The sequence below is a fragment of the Eptesicus fuscus genome, chromosome 2, assembly GCF_027574615.1.
Source record: "Eptesicus fuscus isolate TK198812 chromosome 2, DD_ASM_mEF_20220401, whole genome shotgun sequence".
NCBI lineage: Eukaryota > Metazoa > Chordata > Mammalia > Chiroptera > Vespertilionidae > Eptesicus > Eptesicus fuscus.
This window is the reverse complement of record NC_072474.1, coordinates 116,833,540-116,854,714: the sequence shown is the minus strand read 5'-3', so window position 1 is coordinate 116,854,714 and position 21,175 is coordinate 116,833,540. Positions and strand designations below refer to the sequence as shown.

At 71.7% G+C, this 21,175-nt stretch overlaps 1 protein-coding gene across 10 annotated transcripts; it reads left to right on the top strand.

Annotated features, from left to right (window-relative positions):
* The first annotated feature begins 302 nt into the window (after positions 1-302).
* Positions 303-17,515, top strand: FGFR3 (fibroblast growth factor receptor 3). Of its 10 annotated transcripts, none has more exons than XM_054708662.1 (18): positions 303-468; positions 839-1,052; positions 5,444-5,713; positions 5,908-5,961; positions 8,556-8,725; positions 10,737-10,860; positions 10,935-11,125; positions 12,765-12,909; positions 13,553-13,740; positions 13,911-14,056; positions 14,364-14,485; positions 14,610-14,720; positions 16,046-16,236; positions 16,340-16,462; positions 16,551-16,621; positions 16,803-16,940; positions 17,121-17,226; positions 17,309-17,515. In XM_054708662.1, the coding sequence occupies exons 2-18, from the start codon at positions 944-946 to the stop codon at positions 17,453-17,455; spliced, it is 2,406 nt and encodes an 801-aa protein (XP_054564637.1). In that variant the 5' UTR covers positions 303-468; positions 839-943; the 3' UTR covers positions 17,456-17,515. The 10 variants fall into 10 exon arrangements, with proteins under 10 accessions (XP_054564637.1, XP_054564629.1, XP_054564620.1 ...); XM_054708654.1 differs by having other exon boundaries at positions 13,908-14,056; XM_054708645.1 differs by lacking the exon at positions 12,765-12,909 and adding an exon at positions 11,954-12,104.
* The last annotated feature ends 3,660 nt before the right edge of the window (positions 17,516-21,175 follow it).

The following is a 21,175-nucleotide window of genomic DNA, read 5'->3' as shown; positions in this document are numbered from 1 at the left end:
GGGCCACCCCGTGCGCGCGGCGGGGAGACCGGGGACCTCACTCGCCCACCCTGGGCTCCCACGCCCTCCGAGACCGCCCGGCGCCCCCGCCGCCTCACCCCCGCTAATCCCCTCGGCGGGCGGGAGCGAGCGGAGCCGCGGCCCCGCCTCCGGACCGCCCCAGGGGAGGGAGGGTCCCCGCCCCCGAACGCGTCGGGGCGGGCGTGGCCGGGCCAGGCGGGGCGGGCCCGGAGGCGGGGCGGGCGCGGGCCGGCCCCCACTGGCTGCGGCGCGCCGGGCCGCCCGGGCTCAGTGCGCGGTGGCGGCGGCGGTGGCAGCGGCGCGGGCGGCGGGTGCTGCGCGGTCCCGTCCTGCTCGCCCGGGGGCACGGCCGCAGGGCAGGGGCGCAGGGCAGGGGCGCAGGGCAGGGCCGCGGACGCGAGAGGAAGAAAGGGCAGCGCTCCGCGAGCCGGGCGCCGGCGGCCTCAGGTCGGTGCGCGGGGTCGGCGGGCGCGGGAGGGGTCGGGCGGGCGCGCGGCGGGGCCGGAGCGCGCGGCGGGCTCGGGTCCGAGCGCTCTCTGCCGCGGGGCCGGCCGGGGCGCGGGCTTCCCGCTCTGGAAAGTTTGCCGCCGCCGCCGCCCTGGGAGGGCTCAGCGGCAGCCAGGGAGGGAAGGGGGAGGAGGGAGGGACCGCGGCGGGAGGAGGCGGCCGGCGCCAGGCGGCCCGGGAGCGCTGGGCGGCGGCGGCGGCGGGCGGGGCGGCCGGGGGTCCTGGGGACCGGGGCGCAGGACCCGGCCGCCGCCGCTCCCTCCCCGGTGCGCCCGGCCCGCCCGAGTCACCCGCTGCTCGCCTCCCGCAGACTCCCGAGCGGCGCCCTCCGGCCGCCGGTGCCGGACCCGGACCCGGACCATGGGGGGCCAGCCCGCGCGCACCGCCTGAGGACGCCCCCGCCCCCGCCCCCGCCATGGGCGCCCCGGCCTGGGCCCTCGCGCTCTGCGTGGCCGTGGCGGTCGTGACCGGCGCCGCCTCGGGGCCCCCGGGTGCCGAGCAGCGCGTCGTGCGGAGAGTGGCAGGTAAGGCGGGGCCGCCCGGGCACCTGGGGGGGGGGGCGCCGATCCGAGTCGGCCCGAGGGCGCGCCGTGGACTGGCCCGCGGGGCCGGTGCCCGGCTCCCCCGCCTGTGGGTGAAGGTGTCTGCCCCCCGCGGGGCGCCGGCAGGGGAGGGAGCCGGTGTCCTGGGGGCGCGGAGCCGCGGACCCTCCGCCGGCGGCCAGGGTCTGGCGGGACGTCGGGGGTCTCGGAGGACCCGGCCCGCGGGGCCGGAGCAGCGGAGGGAGCGGGTCTGTGCGCCAGGCCCCGCCCCGCACACGCGCCGGCCCTGGAGGTGCGGCGCGGCCCTGGCCGCCTCCCCGGGCAGAGACGCGTGGCCGCGGGGCGTCCCGCCGGAGGGGACCGTCACCTCCGGGGCGCGGCGGGCCTGCGGGCACCTGCCTCCGGTCCGGGGCCGCGCGGAGGGCGGCCTGAGCCCGGTGAGCTCACGCCCCGCCGGGCGGGCGCCCGAACAGCCGCTCCTTTGTACCTCGGCGGCCACAGACGCGCTTTGACGGCGGGAGGTGCGAGCGCGGCGGCCGCAGGCGGGACGGGACGGGACGCGGGCAGATGGCGGCCCGCCCCGCCCGGCCCCCGGCCCCCGGCCCCGCGGCGCTGCAGCCCCGGGAACAATGTCATTTTTATGAATGAAAGTGGGCCCGGCGCTTGAATGTGCGTGTCACTCACGGCGTGACAGAGGCCGTCCGGAGGTCAGCGCGCGCTTTCGGCGCCCCCGCTTCCAGGGGCGCGGAGCGGGGCGGGGGCCCCATTAGCATTCCCATCGCCTTCGGATGAAGATGTTTCTCCCTCCGGCCGGGCGGGCGGCCCCGGCCCCCGGCCCTCCGCGGGGCCCCCTGCGGCGCGCGGGGCAGTGGCCTCCTCCACCCGCTCCGGGAAGGGCAGCGCCTCGGAGATCGGGGCCTGGGACGCCCCCCCCCCCCCGCCATGCGGGCCGCGGTCGGAGCGACAGGAGGGCCCCGAGGGCCGGGGAGGGAGCCCGGGCCTCCTCTGCCGGCGCGTCCTCCCCTCCCCCGCCCCCGCCCCGCCCCGCCGCCGAGCTGGTGAAACAGGTAGTGAGTGGATAGGTCAATAAACTTAATCCGGTTCCTGAAAGAGAGGGGCTGGGCAGGAAAAATACAAAGTTCTCCTGAAATTTCCAGAGGTCCCGGCTGGCCCTCCCCGGGGACAGAGTCAGGAGCCAGCTGGCTGGGGTCAAGGACAGTGGGAAGGTGTGTGCTGCTGGGCGCTCAGCCCCCTCCCCCAGGCCCCACAGGGCAGCCCCCTGCTTCCCAGGGGGTCCTGCTCTCCGCCAGGGGCTGGGCGGGGTCCCCCACCTGGAAGAGGGAGGGATGGGGCAGCAGGAGGCTGCCCCCTGGGCTGACCCAGCCTGTGGGGGGGGTGTCCCTGTGCTGAGCATTTCCCAGGAGGCACTGGCTGCAACCTCTCCCACCTCCTCCGTCCACTGCGGGCTGGACTTTGAGCCTCGGGGCCTCTGGTGGTTCATTAACCCGGCATGAGCCCCAGGCTGGACTGCGAGGCCCCCAGGCCCCCCCCTCCGGGCCTCAGGGCCCCCTTGGGGTCTGTCACCCTAAGAATGTCCAGGCTCGGAAAAATCCTTGTGATTTCAAACCAAACTGATGGTGCCGGGAAGAGAAAGCTCACGGGTGGAGACGAAGCTCGGGAGAATGGCGGCCTGGCAGCCTAGCTGATCCTTCAGGATCCGCCTCGGGAGGTCTCTGAGGTCGGCCGGGTCTCTGAGGTCGGCCGGGTGCGGGCCGCGGGCCTTCGCAGCAGCGAGCGATGGTATGCGGGCCGCCAGATAACAGTGGTTTCCCGTGTGCCTAGGAGGGTCAGGAACCGATGGCTCCGACACTCCTCTCCGAGGTGTGACTCAGGTCTGACCTCTGTCAGGAACGGCAGGCCTAGGACGTGCGACCCGCCACGCCGCCCGCCGCGCCGCCCGTGGTTAGTTAGGAGCGTACGTGCAGGCACCAGTGTGGCGGCTTTGGTCCCGGCCCGTCCCCCCGAGCTTGGCCGGCTCGTTCTTAAGGCCCCTGTGTTGTCCACAGGCCCCATTCCCAGCGGCCTGGAGACGAAAGGGGTCTCCGGGAGGAGGTGGGACTTTGGGGCGGTCCCCCATCGGGCCACTCCGGCCTGAGTGATTCACAAGTAAATGAGCTGCAATGGGGGGCTGTGCTTCCTGACCCCTGGCCCTGCCCTGGGCTCCAGGCTGCCGCTGCCCGGGGCTCTGGTGCCCCCCCACCCCCACCCCCCACCCCCCGCCTGGGCTCCTCACCTGTCCCAGGAGACTGATAATGGAGGGGTTGTAGGAGGATTAGGCGGATAATCCCGTAAGCCCTCATTAGGCCGCCCAGCCCCCCAGCCCCCCTTCCCCCCTGACTTCGTTATGAAACTTTCCAGAATGTTCCCGGGGAGGGGCGGCCAGAGCTCCCCCTCTGAGCCTCCTCTGAAGCCTGTACCTGGTCCGGCCGGCGGGGCTCAGGGGTTGAGCGTCCATCTACGAACCAGGAGGTCCTGGTTCAAATCCCGGTCGGGCACGAGCCTGGGCTGCGGGCTCCATCCCCGTGTGGGGCGTGCAGGAGGCAGCCGATCCCTGATTCTCTCTCATCATGGATGTTTCTGTCTCTCCCCCTTCCTCTCTGAGATCAATACAAATACATATTTTAAAAACAAACCCTGTACCTGGTGCGGGGAGAGAGCGGCAGCGTCCACACTCCACACCCGGCTGTCCCTGAGCGCCTTCGTCGGGTCTGAGCTGGATGCCTGTGTCTCCCCGCCTGACACCACGCACTCCGCCCCCGTGGCTCTCCGTGGGGTCCCCCATGGCTCTCCGTGGGTCCCCTATGGCTCTGAGTAGAATCCCCCATGGCTCTCCGTGGGGTCCCCCATGGCTCTCCGTGGGGTCCCCCATGGCTCTCCATGGGGTCCCCCATGGCTCTGAGTAGAATCCCCCATGGCTCTCCGTGGGTCCCCTATGGCTCTGAGTGGGCCTGGTATGTTGGATCTGCAGGGGCGGAGACTGGCCTGGTCTGGGAGGCTCTGGCCTATGCAGGCACCCAGCTGAGCAGGGTGGTGGGCAGGTCAGGGGTCAGCCCCTCACCCCTCACCCCTCAGCCACCTCTGCAGATGGCTGCCAGGCGTGTCTGACCTGGGGGTGCTGTGTCCCTCCGGCCCCTGCTGGACCGGGTTGAAGCAAGTCCTTGTGCCGATGCCTCGTTGCCCAGACCAGACCGGAACCAACGCTGTTGCCCTTGGCCGGGGCCTGGGGCTGAGGCTGCCCGCCCCCAGCCCGTTCTCGGCCTTGTGGGGGGCCTCCGTCGGCTCTCAGCACTGGGTGGTCCCCACAGGACACGGTGGCCAGGACTGGGGGGCTGGAGGTCAGGCCGGGTGTCTGACACTATCTCGTGGGCACAGGGCCTATGAGGACGCCGAGGTGGGGGGCCAAGCTGGCCTGCCGGGGAGCCAGGCCCCAGAGGGGCAGCTGGGCCCTCGAATCTAGGCCACGCGTCGGCAGAATGACAAGTAACGGAGCTGCCGACCCGGCGGGTGGGGCCGGGGGCCTGTGCCCCGGACCACCCGGCCCGTCCTGGGCCCACAGCCCGGCTGCCCGGCTGCGCTGGCCATTGTGTGGGCCTGGCAGGGAGGCCGGGGTGGTGGTCAGCCCAGCCGTGGTGTGTCCCTGGGTCTCGGGCCTTGCTGGCCTCCTGGGAGCTGGGCAGCCACTGGCGTGCTGAGGTGGCCGCCTCCTGTGACATTTTAAAATATATATATTTTTATTGATTTCAGAGAGGAAGGGAGAGAGAGAAACATCAATAACGAGAGAGCATCATTGATCCGCTGCCTCCTGCACGCCCCCACTGGGGATGGAGCCCGCAACCCAGGCCCGTGCCCTGACCGGGATTCGAACCCTGACCTCCTGGTTCATAGGTCAACGCTCAACCCCTGAGCCACGCCGGCCGGGCACCTCCGTGGCAGCCTTCTCCGCAGCCCGTGTCGTCACCTGTAAAATGGAGGTCCCAGCTCCCTTCGCCCCAAACACAGATGGGTTTTGCGTTCCTGAATGGTGGGCAGAACTCAGAGGAGGAAGGTCCGTGACCCTGTGCGCCCGGCAGGCTGTCCCGGGACCGGCCCGGGGGCGAGGCTGCAAACGTGCCTGGGCGTCCTCAGGGCGGTTTGCGGGGCCCCGGGCTCTGGGTGCAGATCCTCCGTCATCCAGACTCGCCTGGACCCTGCCCGCCCTCCGGGCCCACAGCCTCGCTGCAGCCGGCCGGGCCGCCTGCCGGAGCGGAGGGCCTGGTGCCCCGGGGCCCGAGCCCAGCCCCGGGTCCTCCTCACGCTCACCGTCTGGCCCACAGAGGTCCCGGGACCGGAGCCCCCGCAGCAGGAGCAGCTGGTGTTCGGCAGCGGGGACACCGTGGAGCTGAGCTGCCCCCTGCCCGCAGGCGTCCCCACGGGGCCCACCGTCTGGGCCAAGGACGGGGCGGGGCTGGCGCCCTCGGACCGCGTGCTGGTGGGGCCGCAGCGGCTGCAGGTGCTCAACGCCTCCCACGAGGACGCGGGGGCCTACAGCTGCCGGCAGAGGCTCACCCAGCGCGAGCTGTGCCGCTTCAGCGTGCGGGTGACAGGTGGGTGCGGGCCGCGGGCCTGCGGGTCCCTGTGGAGAGGAGGGCACCCGGGGGCGCTGTGAGGGACAAACCCCCGGGGCCTCCTGGGCCAAAGGCAGATCAGGAGAGGACCAGACTCGCCGCTGAGGACGGGGGGGTGCCTGGATGGGGGTGGGCACGGCCCCCCTCCATGGCCCCTCTCCCCTGCACTGCAGATGCCCCATCCTCGGGAGACGACGAAGATGGGGAGGATGAGGCAGAGGACACAGGTGAGGCCAGGTCCCAGGCTCCCGGGCTGGTCGGGGTTGGGGACCTGCTGCCCCGAGCCACACCCCGTCCCCCTGCCCCCTGCAGGGATGGGGCCACTTGCTCACCCCGCTGGTGAGAGACCAAGGCCTGGGCATCACCTGTTTTGGTTATGAGTGGGGGTCCCCTCCATGTGGGGTGGCCCTGGGTGTCTGCCCTGAGCTCTGGGGCGCAGGCTGGCGTGTGGGGTACGGGGTGTTGCAGACGAGGAGGCTGGAGCTGGGGTGTGCGGCCTGTGTGGAGGGTCCACCCTGGGTGTTAGTTCACCAGGGCAGGGGTTCAGGTGGCAGCTGGGGGCCAGGGCTGAGGGCCATGGGGCCATGGGGGGGCAAACAGTCCATGTAGAGGGCACAGTGGCCAGGGCGGGCACCTCTCCTGGGAAGGGGCGCTGCAGCGTCCCCTGGCGGCTGTGGGTGTGTGGCCGGGGATGCTGGCCTGGACCGTGGCAGGTGGCTGTGCCCAGCGTGGAGCGGCTGGTAGGGGACATGGGGTCGGGGCCCTCTGGGGTCCAGCGGGCAAGGAGGTGAGCACCCAGAGAGGAGGCCCTGGGGGTTCTGAGATCCAGGTGGCCCCTGGTGACCCCCCGAGGGCCCTGCCCTCTCCCAACCTCACCTCCCAGTGCCCTGCCCGTCCTGTCCCCGGGGCTGAGGGTCGCACAGGGCTGCCTTCCAGAGGCAGTCACGCCACTGGCCCCCCTGGTCTCGGACCCTGGACCCTGGACCCCAGATGCTCCTCTTCCCAGCGTTTGTTCAGACTGCCCCACCTGGCCTCAGCCCTCTGTGAGGTGGCTGCCTCGGGGGGGGGGGAGGGGGGCGGGGGGCAAGCTTGTGGGGAAGGCGCCACCCTCCGGGGACACCCGCCCGCCCGCCCGCCCAGCCTCCAAACAGCAGGAAGGCTCCCTGCACCGGCCAGAGAAGGAGAAAAACCAGTCAGGCTGGGGGGGGGGGGGTGGTGGTGAGAGTGGGCGGGGCCTCCGGTCACCCTGTCCCTCCTCCTGTCTGTCCCTCCTCCTGTCCCTCCCGCTGTCTGTCCCTCCCGCTGTCTGTCCCTCCTGCTGTCTGTCCCTCCTGCTGTCTGTCCCTCCTCCTGTCCCTCCCGCTGTCTGTCCCTCCCGCTGTCTGTCCCTCCTGCTGTCTGTCCCTCCTCCTGTCCCTCCCGCTGTCTGTCCCTCCCGCTGTCTGTCCCTCCTCCTGTCCCTCCTGCTGTCTGTCCCTCCCGCTGTCTGTCCCTCCTCCTGTCCCTCCTGCTGTCTGTCCCTCCTCCTGTCCCTCCCGCTGTCTGTCCCTCCTGCTGTCTGTCCCTCCTCCTGTCCCTCCCGCTGTCTGTCCCTCCTCCTGTCCCTCCTCCTGTCTGTCCCTCCCGCTGTCTGTCCCTCCTCCTGTCCCTCCCGCTGTCTGTCCCTCCCGCTGTCTGTCCCTCCCGCTGTCTGTCCCTCCTCCTGTCCCTCCTCCTGTCCCTCCCGCTGTCCCTCCCGCTGTCTGTCCCTCCTGCTGTCTGTCCCTCCTCCTGTCCCTCCCGCTGTCTGTCCCTCCTCCTGTCCATCCTCCTGTCTGTCCCTCCTGCTGTCTGTCCCTCCTCCTGTCCCTCCCGCTGTCTGTCCCTCCTCCTGTCCCTCCCGCTGTCTGTCCCTCCTCCTGTCCCTCCCCCTGTCTGTCCCTCCTGCTGTCCCTCCCGCTGTCTGTCCCTCCTCCTGTCCATCCTCCTGTCTGTCCCTCCCGCTGTCTGTCCCTCCCGCTGTCTGTCCCTCCTCCTGTCCATCCTCCTGTCTGTCCCTCCCGCTGTCTGTCCCTCCTGCTGCCCTCAGGCCTGAGCGCTTGCTGCCGAGGTGGCTCAGGGCCCGCAGGCTCAGCAGCACCCGAGTGCCTCCGAGCTTCTGGTCCTAGGGGCGCTGTGCCCCCTGCCAGCTGGGTGTGGGGTGCACCCCTAGGAGACCTCTCCTGTCAGAAAGCACCCTGGGGGTCCTGGCCGGCTTGGCTCAGTGGAGAGAGCGTCAGCCCGCGGACTGAAGGGTCCCGGGTTCGACTCTGGGCCCTGGTTGGGGCGTGTGCAGGAGGCAACCAATCGATGTGTTTCTCTCACATCAATGTTTCTCTCTGTCTTTCCCTCTCCCTTCCTCTCTCTAAAACTCAATGGGAACTTATCCTTGGATGAGGAATAACACGAAGTAAAATAAATAAAAAACAAAACAAGCCCTGGCCGGTGTGGCTCAGTGGATAGAGCATCGGCCTGGGGACTGAAGGGTCCCGGGTTCGATTCCCGCCAAGGGCACAGGCCCGGGTTGCAGGCTCGGTCCCCAGTGGGGGGCGTGCGGGAGGCAGCTGATCAGTGATTCTCTCTCATCATGGATGTTTCTGTCTCTCTCTCCCTCTTCCTTCTTCTCTGAAATCAATAAAAATATTAAAAAACAAAAAAAACAAAAAAAGCCTATTAAAAAGAGAGAAGGCGCGGGGGAGGGGGGTGGACAGGGGGGGGGCCTGGCGTTGCGTCGCCGGGAGGTGGTGTCCCCCTGCTGCCCCCCCCGCGCCGGTCATGGACTTGGCGTGCCCCCCGCCAGCAGGGGCCCCTTACTGGACGCGGCCTGAGCGGATGGAGAAGAAGCTGCTGGCCGTGCCGGCCGCCAACACCGTGCGCTTCCGCTGCCCGGCGGCCGGCAACCCCACGCCGTCCATCTCCTGGCTGAAGAACGGCAAGGAGTTCCGGGGGGAGCACCGCATCGGGGGCATCAAGGTGGGCGGCAGGACCCGGCCCCCCGTGGGCCTCGCCGGCTGCCCGCTCACCCCCCCCGGCTGCCCGCTCACCCCGGCTGCCCGCTCCCCCCGTCTGCCCGCTCACCCCGTCTGCCCGCTCACCCCCCGTCTGCCCGCTCACCCCCCGTCTGCCCGCTCACCCCGTCTGCCCGCTCATCCCGTGTCTGCCCGCTCACCCCGTCTGCCCGCTCACCCGTCTGCCCGCTCACCCCGTGTCTGCCCGCTCACCCTGTCTGCCCGCTCACCCCGTGTCTGCCCGCTCACCCCGTCTGCCCGCTCACCCGTCTGCCCGCTCACCCGTCTGCCCGCTCCCCCCGTCTGCCCGCTCACCCCATGTCTGCCCGCTCCCCCCGTCTGCCCGCTCACCCGTCTGCCCGCTCCCCCCGTCTGCCCGCTCACCCGTCTGCCCGCTCACCCCGTGTCTGCCCGCTCCCCCCGTCTGCCCGCTCACCCCGTCTGCCCGCTCCCCCCGTGTCTGCCCGCTCACCCCGTCTGCCCGCTCCCCCCGTGTCTGCCCGCTCCCCCCGTGTCTGCCCGCTCCCCCCGTGTCTGCCCGCTCACCCCGTCTGCCCGCTCACCCCGTCTGCCCGCTCACCCCGTGTCTGCCCGCTCACCCCGTGTCTGCCCGCTCCCCCCATCTGCCCGCTCACCCGTCTGCCCGCTCACCCCGTGTCTGCCCGCTCACCCTGTCTGCCCGCTCACCCCGTGTCTGCCCGCTCACCCCGTCTGCCCGCTCACCCGTCTGCCCGCTCACCCGTCTGCCCGCTCCCCCCGTCTGCCCGCTCACCCCATGTCTGCCCGCTCCCCCCGTCTGCCCGCTCACCCGTCTGCCCGCTCCCCCCGTCTGCCCGCTCACCCGTCTGCCCGCTCCCCCCGTGTCTGCCCGCTCCCCCCGTCTGCCCGCTCACCCCGGCTGCCCGCTCCCCCCGTGTCTGCCCGCTCACCCCGTGTCTGCCCGCTCACCCCGTGTCTGCCCGCTCCCCCCGTGTCTGCCCGCTCACCCCGTCTGCCCGCTCACCCCGTCTGCCCGCTCACCCCGTGTCTGCCCGCTCACCCCGTCTGCCCGCTCACCCCGTCTGCCCGCTCACCCGTCTGCCCGCTCACCCCGTGTCTGCCCGCTCACCCCGTGTCTGTCCGCTCACCCCGTGTCTGCCCGCTCACCCCGTGTCTGCCCGCTCACCCCTGTCTGCCCGCTCACCCCGTGTCTGCCCGCTCACCCCGTGTCTGTCCGCTCACCCCGTGTCTGCCCGCTCACCCCGTCTGCCCGCTCACCCCGTCTGCCCGCTCACCCGTCTGCCCGCTCACCCCGTGTCTGCCCGCTCACCCCGTGTCTGCCCGCTCACCCCGTGTCTGCCCGCTCACCCCGTCTGCCCGCTCACCCCGTCTGCCCGCTCACCCCGTGTCTGCCCGCTCACCCCGGCTGCCCGCTCACCCCGTCTGCCCGCTCACCCCGGCTGCCCGCTCACCCCGTGTCTGCCCGCTCACCCCGTCTGCCCCCTCACCCCGTGTCTGCCCGCTCACCCCGGCTGCCCGCTCACCCCGGCTGCCCGCTCACCCCGTGTCTGCCCGCTCACCCGTCTGCCCCCTCACCCCGTGTCTGCCCGCTCACCCCGGCTGCCCGCTCACCCCGGCTGCCCGCTCACCCCGGCTGCCCGCTCACCCCGTGTCTGCCCGCTCACCCCGTCTGCCCGCTCACCCCGTCTGCCCGCTCACCCCGTCTGCCCGCTCACCCCGTCTGCCCGCTCACCCGTCTGCCCGCTCACCCCGTGTCTGCCCGCTCACCCCGTCTGCCCGCTCACCCCGGCTGCCCGCTCACCCCGGCTGCCCGCTCCCCCGTGTCTTCCCGCTCACCCCGGCTGCCCGCTCACCCCGGCTGCCCGCTCACCCCGTGTCTGCCCGCTCACCCCGTCTGCCCGCTCACCCCGTCTGCCCGCTCACCCCCCGGCTGCCCGCTCACCCCCCGGCTGCCCGCTCACCCCGTCTGCCCGCAGCTGCGGCACCAGCAGTGGAGCCTGGTCATGGAGAGCGTGGTGCCCTCGGACCGCGGCAACTACACGTGCGTCGTGCAGAACAGGCTGGGCAGCATCCGGCAGACCTACACGCTGGACGTGCTGGGTGAGGCCCGGGCCCCGGGGGGTCGGGGGAGCCGGGGCCGGGCGGTCCCTGAGCCCCTCGCCCTCTGTCCACAGAGCGCTCCCCGCACCGGCCCATCCTGCAGGCGGGGCTGCCGGCCAACCAGACGGCCGTGCTGGGCAGCGACGTGGAGTTCCGCTGCAAGGTGTACAGCGACGCGCAGCCGCACATCCAGTGGCTCAAGCACGTGGAGGTGAACGGCAGCCGCGTGGGCCCGGACGGCACGCCCTACGTCACCGTGCTCAAGGTGGGCGCCGCCCGGGGCGGGCGGGCGGGCGGGCGGACCTGCTGCCGGCCGGCCGGGAGACCGCCGAGGCCCAGCCCGGGCCCCAGTGCGCCCTCCGTTCCCCCGTCGCTCCCGGCGATGCCTCCCGTGGGCTCAGCCCCGGGGCCCCGGCGGGCAGGGGCGGCCGAGTTCGCCCAGCACCCCGCAGGCCAGGCGGTGCCCCCTGAGCTGGGGCGGGGTGGCGATGGGGCGTCACTGTTTGTGCGCAGCCAGCTCGCCCCCAGCCGGCCTCCCGGGGCCTGGGGCAGGACGGCCTCAGCGGGTTCCGCCGGGGGCCACCCGGGTCGGTGCTTGCGACACCACACTCAGCCCAAAGAGAAACATCTGTTTCGGAGACGAGACAGGCCGGTGGGGGTGGGGACAGGGCTCAGGCTGAGGACGCCGGGCCCCGCCTGGTGGAGTCTGCGCCCGGGTCAGCATGTGAGCTGTCTGTGGCGTCACCACGGGCCGGCTGGGCTTCAGGGGTGGGGGGGGAGGGCGGGTCGAGCACCCCCCCCCCCAGGCCTCTCGGGGAGCCTGCCAGGCCCGTGCTCCGTGTTGGGGAGGGTGGATGCACAGAAGGTGCACCCTGTGACCCCGATCGACTGCCATGAGGTGCCTGCACACCTCCTCCAGGCAGCCCTCCAGGCTGGCACAGCCCAGTCCTTCCTTAGGGGCCTCCCACGTCCTGCCTTGGAGTCTCAGGATCTGAGGCTGCCCTCCCGCGGGTCTCGACCTGGATGGGGCCACTCCTGGGCAGCGCCCGGCCGGCCTGCGGGCACCCCTGAGCCGGGTCTCTTGTCCCCGCAGTCCTGGATCAGTGAGACTGTGGAGGCCGACGCGCGCCTCCGCCTGGCCAATGTGTCCGAGCACGACGGGGGCGAGTACCTCTGTCGAGCCTCCAATTTCATAGGCGTGTCTGAGAAGGCCTTTTGGCTGCGCGTTCACGGGCCCCGAGCAGGTAACGACTCTGTCCCACGCCTGCCTGGCACGCCGAGCTCCAGCTCCGACGCCCCGGCCCCGCGCCCGCCGCACGCCCCGTCCTGCTCGCTCCCCACCCCGCCACCCGCTCGCTCGCTGCACATGCGGTCACGCTGCAAGCTGGCGCCTCTGGCCTCCGTGTGACGCCTGCCTGCCTGGAGCCCCGGCCCGCGGCCCCTGCCTGCGCCCGTGCCGCCCCGGAAGGCCCTCAGCCTGGCAGGGGCCGTGCCCTCTGTCTGTGGCACCTGCTTTCCTCCCGTCTACCCGGCCCCGGCCCGCTGCCTGCTCACTTCCCGTTGGTCTGTCTGCCCCTCTGCCCACCTGTCTGTCCTCCCACCCCCCGCCCAGTGTCCACGCTAACCCCGCACGCTGCTGGCCACACGCCTGGCGCTCACCTGGGACAGAGGACTCGCCGGTGAAGGGACTGGCTTCGGGCTCGGTGTGGACGCACGCGGCGGAGGACCCTCGGCCGCCGTGGCCGTGGCGGTGGCCGTGGCCGTGGCGGCGGCCGTGGCCGTGGTGGTGGCCGTGGCCGTGGTGGTGGCGGCGTTTCCTTTGCAGCCCAGTGGGACCGTCGCTGGTGGACGCCGGCTCCGTGCCGCGGGGTGCTGCCCGCCTAGCGCTCTGTTCTCTCTCCTAGACGGCAGGCGCTAACACCACCGACAAGGAGCTAGAGGTGCTGTCCTTGCACAATGTCACCTTTGAGGACGCGGGGGAGTACACGTGTCTGGCGGGCAATTCTATCGGGTTTTCCCATCACTCTGCGTGGCTGGTGGTGCTGCCAGGTACCGGCTCCTGCTGCCGCGCCTTTCGGGGGCGCTGGCTCGGGACACGCCAAAGCCGCCTGGACCGGCCGGGGGCCCTGAGGCTCACGTCCGCCCGGCTCCACGCCACGCCCTGCGCCGGGGCTGGGATCAGTCCACCTGGGCCCCGGCCGGTTTGGCTCAGGGGATAGAGGGTCCCGGGTTCGATTCCCCATCAGGGCACAGGCCCGGTTGCGGGCTCCATCCCCAGCGGGGGGCGTGCAGGAGGCAGCCGATCCATGATTCTCTGTCATCGTGGATGTTTCTCTCGCTCTCCCTCTCCCTTCTTCTCTGAAATCAGTAAAAATATTAAAGAAGTCGACCCGGCCCTGTCCTGGCCCAAAGGGGCCTCCGTCGAGCCCCCACGCCCAGCGGGGCCCCCGAGCCTGGCGGCGGCTTTGGCATCTCCCCGGGTGGCGGGCGTGGGTGCTGTGGCTCTGCTTGCGCTCCTTCTCTCGGGCACGTCTGACCCCAGGACCCCGCCGCGTGGGGCATCGTGGCCTCGGCCCCCGCCCCCGGGGCCACGCCGCCTCCCCGGCCCCCGCTGCGCCCGTGGCTCCCGTGGCCGTGGGCCGTGGGGGCCGCGGCGCGGCCGGGCCAGGCCCCAACGCCTGTGTCTCCGCAGCCGAGGAGGAGCTGGTGGAGGCCGGCGAGGCGGGCAGCGTGTACGCGGGTGTCCTCAGCTACGGCGTGGGCTTCCTGCTCTTCGTCCTGGTGGTGGCCGCCGTGACGCTCTGCCGCCTGCGCAGCCCCCCCAAGAAGGGCCTGGCGCCCGCCGTGCACAAGGTCTCCCGCTTCCCGCTCAAGCGACAGGTAACAGAGATGCCCGCTTCCCAGCCGCCCGCCCGGCTTGTCGAACCCCACGGCCCACCTTCCCGGCTCCCGCGCTCGGGGACGCCCAGCCGTGTGGGAGGCCCCGGGCTGCACCCCCGCCCCCCTAACGCACGGCCCCGCGGCGCCAACCTGCCCGCCGACCCAAGCAGGTGTCCCTGGAGTCCAACTCGTCCATGAACTCCAACACGCCGCTCGTGCGCATTGCCCGGCTGTCCTCGGGCGAGGGCCCCGCGCTGGCCAACGTCTCCGAGCTGGAGCTGCCCGCCGACCCCAAGTGGGAGCTGCCCCGGGCCCGGTCAGTGGTGGGCGGGACGCCGGTGCTGGGGCCCTGACCGGCGAGGGGTGGGGAGCAGAGACCTGACTGGGTTCAGATGGGAGTCGAGGAGGAGCCGCGGCGACGTGGGTGTGAGGGCGGAGGAGGAGGCTGGGCCGCGGGGAGGTGCCCGTGAGGTGGAGGCAGGATGCGCTCTGTCCAGAGGGCGGGGGGGGGGGGGGGACTTTGTCCTCAGGAGCAGGTTGGGGCAGGTGTGGAGGGCTTCCCGGAGGCGGTGGCACTGGCTCTGGGGCTGCCTGGGGCTCATCACCTCTGCCCCTGCCGCCAGGCTGACCCTGGGCAAGCCCCTCGGCGAGGGCTGCTTTGGTCAGGTGGTCATGGCGGAGGCCATCGGCATCGACAAGGACCGGGCCACCAAGCCTGTCACGGTGGCCGTGAAGATGCTGAAAGGTGAGTGGGGGGCGCAGGGAGCCGGGGGGGGGGGCGGGGGGGGGGGGCGCAGGGAGCCGGCGGGGGGCTGGGGGGGCGCGGGGAGCGGGGCTGCACTGTCTGACGTGCCTCCGTCTCTGCACAGACGACGCCACCGACAAGGACCTCTCCGACCTGGTGTCCGAGATGGAGATGATGAAGATGATCGGGAAGCACAAGAACATCATCAACCTGCTGGGCGCCTGCACGCAGGGCGGTGGGTGCACACGGAGGGGAGGGTGCACAGGGGGGAGGGTGCACACGGAGGGGAGGGTGCACAGAGGGGAGGGTGCACAGAGGGGGGAGGGTGCACAGGGGGGAGGGTGCACAGAGGGGGGAGGGTGCACAGAGGGGGGAGGGTGCACAGAGGGGGGAGGGTGCACACAGGGGGGAGGGTGCACACGGAGGGGAGGGTGCACGCAGGGCGGTGGGTGCACACGGAGGGGAGGGTGCACAGGGGGGAGGGTGCACAGGGGGGAGGGTGCACACGGAGGGGAGGGTGCACAGGGGGGAGGGTGCACAGGGGGGAGGGTGCACACGGAGGGGAGGGTGCACAGAGGGGAGGGTGCACACAGGGGGGAGGGTGCACACGGAGGGGAGGGTGCACAGAGGGGGGAGGGTGTACACGGAGGGGAGGGTGCACGCAGGGGGGAGGGTGCACACGGAGGGGAGGGTGCACACAGAGGGGAGGGTGCACGCAGGGCGGGGGGTGCACACGGAGGGGAGGGTGCACGCAGGGCGGGGGGTGCACACGGAGGGGAGGGTGCACACGGAGGGGAGGGTGCACAGGGGGGAGGGTGCACAGGGGGGAGGGTGCACACGGAGGGGAGGGTGCACGCAGGGCGGTGGGTGCACACGGAGGGGAGGGTGCACACAGAGGGGAGGGTGCACGCAGGGCGGGGGGTGCACACGGAGGGGAGGGTGCACGCAGGGAGGGGGGTGCACGCAGGGCGGGGGGTGCACACGGAGGGGAGGGTGCACAGGGGGGAGGGTGCACAGGGGGGAGGGTGCACACGGAGGGGAGGGTGCACGCAGGGGGGAGGGTGCACACGGAGGGGAGGGTGCACACAGGGGGGAGGGTGTACACGGAGGGGAGGGTGCACACAGGGGGGAGGGTGCACACGGAGGGGAGGGTGCACACGGAGGGGAGGGTGCACGCAGGGCGGGGGGTGCACAGGGCGGGGGGAGGGTGCACACAGAGTGGGGAGGGTGCACACAGAGGGGGGAGGGTGCACACGGAGGGGAGGGTGCACACAGGGGGGAGGGTGCACACGGAGGGGAGGGTGCACACGGAGGGGAGGGTGCACGCAGGGCGGTGGGTGCACACGGAGGGGAGGGTGCACGCAGGGCGGGGGGTGCACAGGGCGGGGGGAGGGTGCACACAGAGGGGGGAGGGTGCACACAGGGGGGGGAGGGTGCACACGGAGGGGAGGGTGCACGCAGGGCGGGGGGTGCACAGAGGGGGGAGGGTGCACAGGGGGGAGGGGGCACAGAGGGGGGGCACACAGGGCGGTGCACCCCCTTAGGCCCCTGTGCCCGCAGGGCCCCTGTACGTGCTGGTGGAGTACGCGGCCAAGGGCAACCTGCGGGAGTACCTGCGTGCCAGGCGGCCCCCGGGCACCGACTACTCCTTCGACACCTGCAAGCTGCCCGAGGAGCAGCTCACCTGCAAGGACCTGGTGTCCTGCGCCTACCAGGTGGCCCGGGGCATGGAGTACCTGGCCTCGCAGAAGGTGAGGGGGGGGGGGCCGTGGGGGCCCGGGCCCGGGGGCGCTCAGGGCGGGCCCGCAGGAGCGGCCGGCGAGTGGCTCAGCCCCGGCCCCCGACCCCCCCCAGTGCATCCACAGGGACCTGGCGGCCCGCAACGTGCTGGTGACCGAGGACAACGTGATGAAGATCGCGGACTTCGGCCTGGCCCGCGACGTGCACAACCTGGACTATTACAAGAAGACCACCAACGTGAGCCGGCCCGGCCCGGGGGGTGGTGGGGGGCGGGGGGCTGCCGCCCGGGGGCGCCTGGCAGCAACGTGCCGCCGCCTCTCCGCAGGGCCGGCTGCCCGTGAAGTGGATGGCGCCCGAGGCCCTGTTCGACCGCGTCTACACCCACCAGAGCGATGTGTACGTGGCCCCCAGGACTCGGGTGGGGAGCTGTGAGGGGCCCGGCCCAGGGCGGGGGGCGACAGGAGCGCCAGGGGGAAGCTAGGTCCCCAACGGGAGCCCCATTGCCTCGCGCCTCTGGTCGCCCCGCCCCGTGGGGCTGCTCCGGGCAGCTGGGAGCCTGTGTGCTGTGTCCCCCCAGCTGGTCCTTCGGGGTCCTGCTCTGGGAGATCTTCACCCTGGGGGGCTCGCCGTACCCCGGCATCCCCGTGGAGGAGCTGTTCAAGCTGCTGAAGGAGGGACACCGCATGGACAAGCCGGCCAACTGCACGCACGAGCTGTGAGTGGCGCCCTGCCCCCCAACCCGCCCCCGCCCCCCGCGTCCCTGTGCCGGGTCCCCCGTGGCGGGTCTGCCGGCCCTGGCTCCCAGGGGCTGGCTCACCGCCCGGGCCAGGTGGGAGGCGGCGGGCACGGGCCGGGCCGGCGGGTGGACGGGCGGCCCTCACCGAGCGCCCCGCAGGTACATGGTCATGCGGGAGTGCTGGCACGCGGTGCCCTCCCAGAGGCCCACCTTCAAGCAGCTGGTGGAGGACCTGGACCGCATCCTCACGGTGACGTCCACCGACGTGAGTGCTGCCCTGCCCGCGGGCGGCCGGGAGGGGGGGGAGGTGCGCCCGTGACGCCGCCCGCCCGCCCGCCCGCCCGCAGGAGTACCTGGACCTGTCGGTGCCCTTCGAGCAGTACTCGCCAGGCGGCCAGGACACCCCCAGCTCCGGCTCCTCGGGGGACGACTCCGTGTTCGCCCACGACCTCCTGCCCCCCGCCCCTCCCAGCAGCGGGGGCCCACAGACGTGAAGGGCCCCCGCCTTCCGGCCGAGCCCCCCAATGTGAGAGTGGGCCCCGGCCCGCTACGCTGCTCTGGGCGTGCCGGCGGCCACCGGGGCCCCGCGCCCGGGCTCCAGACCTGGCACCGATGGACGGACGGACAGATAGACAACTTGGTGGTGTGTGTGTGTGTGTGCACGTGTGTGTGTGTGTGTGCATGTGCGTGTGCGAGTCTCCAGGTCCCCGGTGCAGGGGTCCCTGGTGCCCGCCCTGCTGTACCGTGACCTCCCGGCCGCTGTGCCGGCCGTGCCAGGAGGACCGGATGTAGAATGTAAGGGGCTCCCCGTGGCCTCCCTGCCCCCTCGGCCCTCAGTCACCCCGAGGGGAGCAGCCCCAGCTCTGGCGTCCTCGGGGGCCTGAGCGAGCCTGCAGGGACGCCCCGTGCGGCGAGCCCCCCACCCACGCGGCACCTTGCGCCTGGGGTGGGTGTCAGCACACGCCCCCCCCCCCAGGCCCCACCTCCCACCCTGTCCCTCGAGACTGAAATTACGGGTACCGAAGGCGGGAGCCTTTAACTTCTATCCGAAAGGGTCATTCCAGAGACGAGTGTGCATTTCTCTGACGAGGTGTGTGTGACACACGTGTAGATAAGGAATCCACATGGGAGAAGCTGGGACACCCACAGCACGGGCCCCGGGGGCTGGGGCGGGAGGCCCCCGCGGGCGAGACACACCCCCCGCCAGCGTGGAGGGCTCCCCGGCCGCAGTTTTGTTTTAAAAATTGTACCTGGACCCGTCTGTTTGTAAAGCTATTTATGGGCCCCCGACCCCGTCCCTTCTCCCCACCCCCAGAGCTGTAGTGTTCAGCCCGCCCCACGCGGCGGCTTCAGTCTTAACTTATTAACAGCTGAGAAGGTTTGTGCTTCGTTTAGAGGGGCCGCTGGGGGGGGGGGTGGAGCCCAGCGCTGGGCACCCCCAGCCCGCACCCCAGGCCGGAGCAGCCCCTCACACCCAGAGGTGGCGGATGGCGGGCGGGCCTCCGGGGAGGACATGCCTCCCTTGGCCTCCGCAGGGGAATCGGTTATCTAGGACTTTGCTGTAGGAGATTTATTTTTTTGGACTTCCAAGCAAGCTGGTATTTTCATACACGTTCTCGTTGCCATGTGCCGGGCGGGCGGCCGTTTGCCCTGCACCAGGCTCAGAGGTTCTTAGATGTTGCGAGTTTATATATATCTATATATATAATTTATTGAGTTTTTACAAGATGTGTTTGCTGTAGATTTAACACTTCTTACGCAATGCTTCTAGCCTTTATAGCCGGGGCTGCCGCCCGCCAGAGCTGGGGAGGGAATGCGCTTCCCGTCCCGCTGACGCCCCGCGTGCGGGGGTTCTCGCTCCTCGGCGGGCGAGCCCCGCAGGGCTGGGTGGTTCGTTCTCGGGCCCCTGCCTGCGGGGGCCAGAGGTGTTGCCCCAAACTGGCCAACGCACTTCCCAGAAATAAACAGATTCCGTTCAGCCTCTGCTGCAAGCCTTGCTGTCTCCTGCCCTCCGCGTCCTCGCCGCCCTGTCGCCGGCCCCCGGGAGCGGGGGGGGGGGGGGGGGTGGCCCACGGTTGCAGGAACAGCACGTGCTGGGGGAGGGGCCCGGGCGGACGGGCTGCCTCTGCACATCCCTGGAGTCGGCAGCACAGGGCTCTGGCTGGGTGGGCCTGGGGGAGGGGTCCGTGCCCAGCGGCGTGGGGCCTGGCAGTGGCAGGGCAGCCGCCGTGTCCCTGAGGGTCTCCAGGGCCTGGGTCTCAGGTCCCCGATGGCAGGAAGTGCAGAGGGCCGGGTGTCCGTGGGAGGGGACAGGGAGGCCCCATGGGGTGGGCAGGCCCAGCTCCTGGAGCCCAGGTGGGCGCTGGGGTTATGTGCAGACACCCGAGGGCCCCCCTACGCACCCCGACCCCTGGCATCTGTCCCCCTGTCCGCTGGGCAGGGCAGGTTTCTGGGAGGGGCCCCCAGGGAGCCCCCAGACTGCACTAGTGGCCACACTCCTGCTGGTTGGCTCCCTGCCCGCCCCCTCCCCGGGCTGCTGTCCTCCAGCTGCGCTCCTGCGCCCCCCACACCTGACGGCAGGAGAGGACACGGGCGCCCACGTGGTAGGATGGGGCACGCTTAGGGAGGGTCCCGAGGAGGAGGCAGTGCCCACAGGTGGGGAGACGTGGGCTCGGGGGCGGGGGGCACGCAGACTTCCACAGGCCCTGGACCCAGCCCTCCCGGCTGCCCCACCCGCCTGGTAACCCAGGGTCCGCCCTTCCTGCCCCTCCTCCCCCGTGTCTTGGGGTTGTTGGGGGAGAGCTACTGGGCCGTGTGAACTTTCACTCTGGCTTCTAAGAAACCCCCGGCCCCTTCCGCTGCGTTCAGCTTCCCTGTCCCGGGCTCAGGCAACAGTGTGGCCCGTTCCCTACGCCCCTCGGGGAAGCGCCTCGGCACCGGCCCGGGCGCACACAGGCCGCGACAGGGCGGGAGCGAGGGCGGCCAGGACAGCGCGGGCCGGGGGCGCCCTCTAGCGTCCTCAGCGCGCCTGGCCCCTCGCGCCCGGCCCCTCTCCTGCTCGGGTCCCGTGCGCACTCCGGACACCAGGGGCCTCGCCGGGGCCGTGGGGGGCCTCCTGGGACGCCGGATGGAGACCTCAGCGTGGCACTGGCGGCTCCGGACGCCGGACAGGCGGGCACAGATGGCTCCTTCATCCGTGCCTCCCCGGACCGAACCCTAACCCACCCGCTTTGCTCCACCCGAGGCCCCGCCCCCACCCGCCGGGCTCCCCCTCCCCCGCGGCCTTCCCGCTAGGCTGTCCCGGGCGGGCGGGTGTGGGGATAGCTGGGACGCTGCTGCCCAGGGTTCAGGAGGCACCACGGGGACTAGAGGAGCACGTGTCCCCAGGACCCACTGTGTCTGGCCGGGCCAGCTCCCCCTCTCCCGCTGGGGGGCTGCGAGGGAAGCCCGGTCCCCTGGACGTGACCAGGCCCTGGCCCTGCCCCAGCTCCCGGCGCTGCAGGGCGAGACGGGGCCCGGAGAAGGGCAGGACCTAAGTCCTTTCCTCCCCCCGCTTCCCGTGGCTCCAGCCCACCCGCCACAGCTCACACGCCTGCCCAGATCCCCAGGGTCTGCCTGAGGAAGGACCCACAGCAGGAAGGGCCTGGTCCCTGCTGGGGCCCCCGATGAAGCTGGGCCAGGCAGGGGGAGGGTAAGGGCTGAGGCCACAGCAGGTCTCACGAGAGGGCGGCCCTCAGGCAGGGAGCCCGTGGGGTCCCCCAAGGAGCCTGGTACCAGTGCAGGGGTGAGGCCCCCAAGATAGGCTGGACATCTTGGGGTGGTGGGGGTCCTACCCACTGAGGGGCTGGGAGGGTGGGGGAGACCACCTGTGCCCTCTGTGGGCGGCCCTCCCAGGCAGGCCTGCTCTCCACCCAGGGGAGTACCCCTGCCCACGGACCTGGGGAGCAGGCTGTGGTGAGACGAACCCGCCTCCTCCAGGAAGCCCCCCAGGCAGTGGGGGCCATGCCCTTGGTCACCACGGGCCCCGTGCCCAGAACTGTGCTGTCCTGAGTGACCCCAGGTCTGAGGCATCCCCTGAGGTCAGATGGGGGAGGGCTGGTCAGGCAGTGAGCCTCCCCCGACCTGGACAAATTAATCACCGAGTGGCCACAGGTCACCAAGGCAACGCTTTATTCAGTCCCGTGCTTACATCAGATTGGCGTCTGGTCCCCGCA

Coding starts and splice junctions, on each gene's coding strand:
- FGFR3 (XM_054708626.1), top strand. CDS start 944: ATGGGCGCCCCGGCCTGGGCCCTCGCGCTCTGCGTGGCCGTGGCGGTC. Junction 5,962..8,552: donor GGATGAGGCAGAGGACACAG/GTGAGGCCAGGT, acceptor GCCCCCCGCCAG/CAGGGGCCCCTTACTGGACG. Junction 16,237..16,339: donor AGTACCTGGCCTCGCAGAAG/GTGAGGGGGGGG, acceptor GACCCCCCCCAG/TGCATCCACAGGGACCTGGC.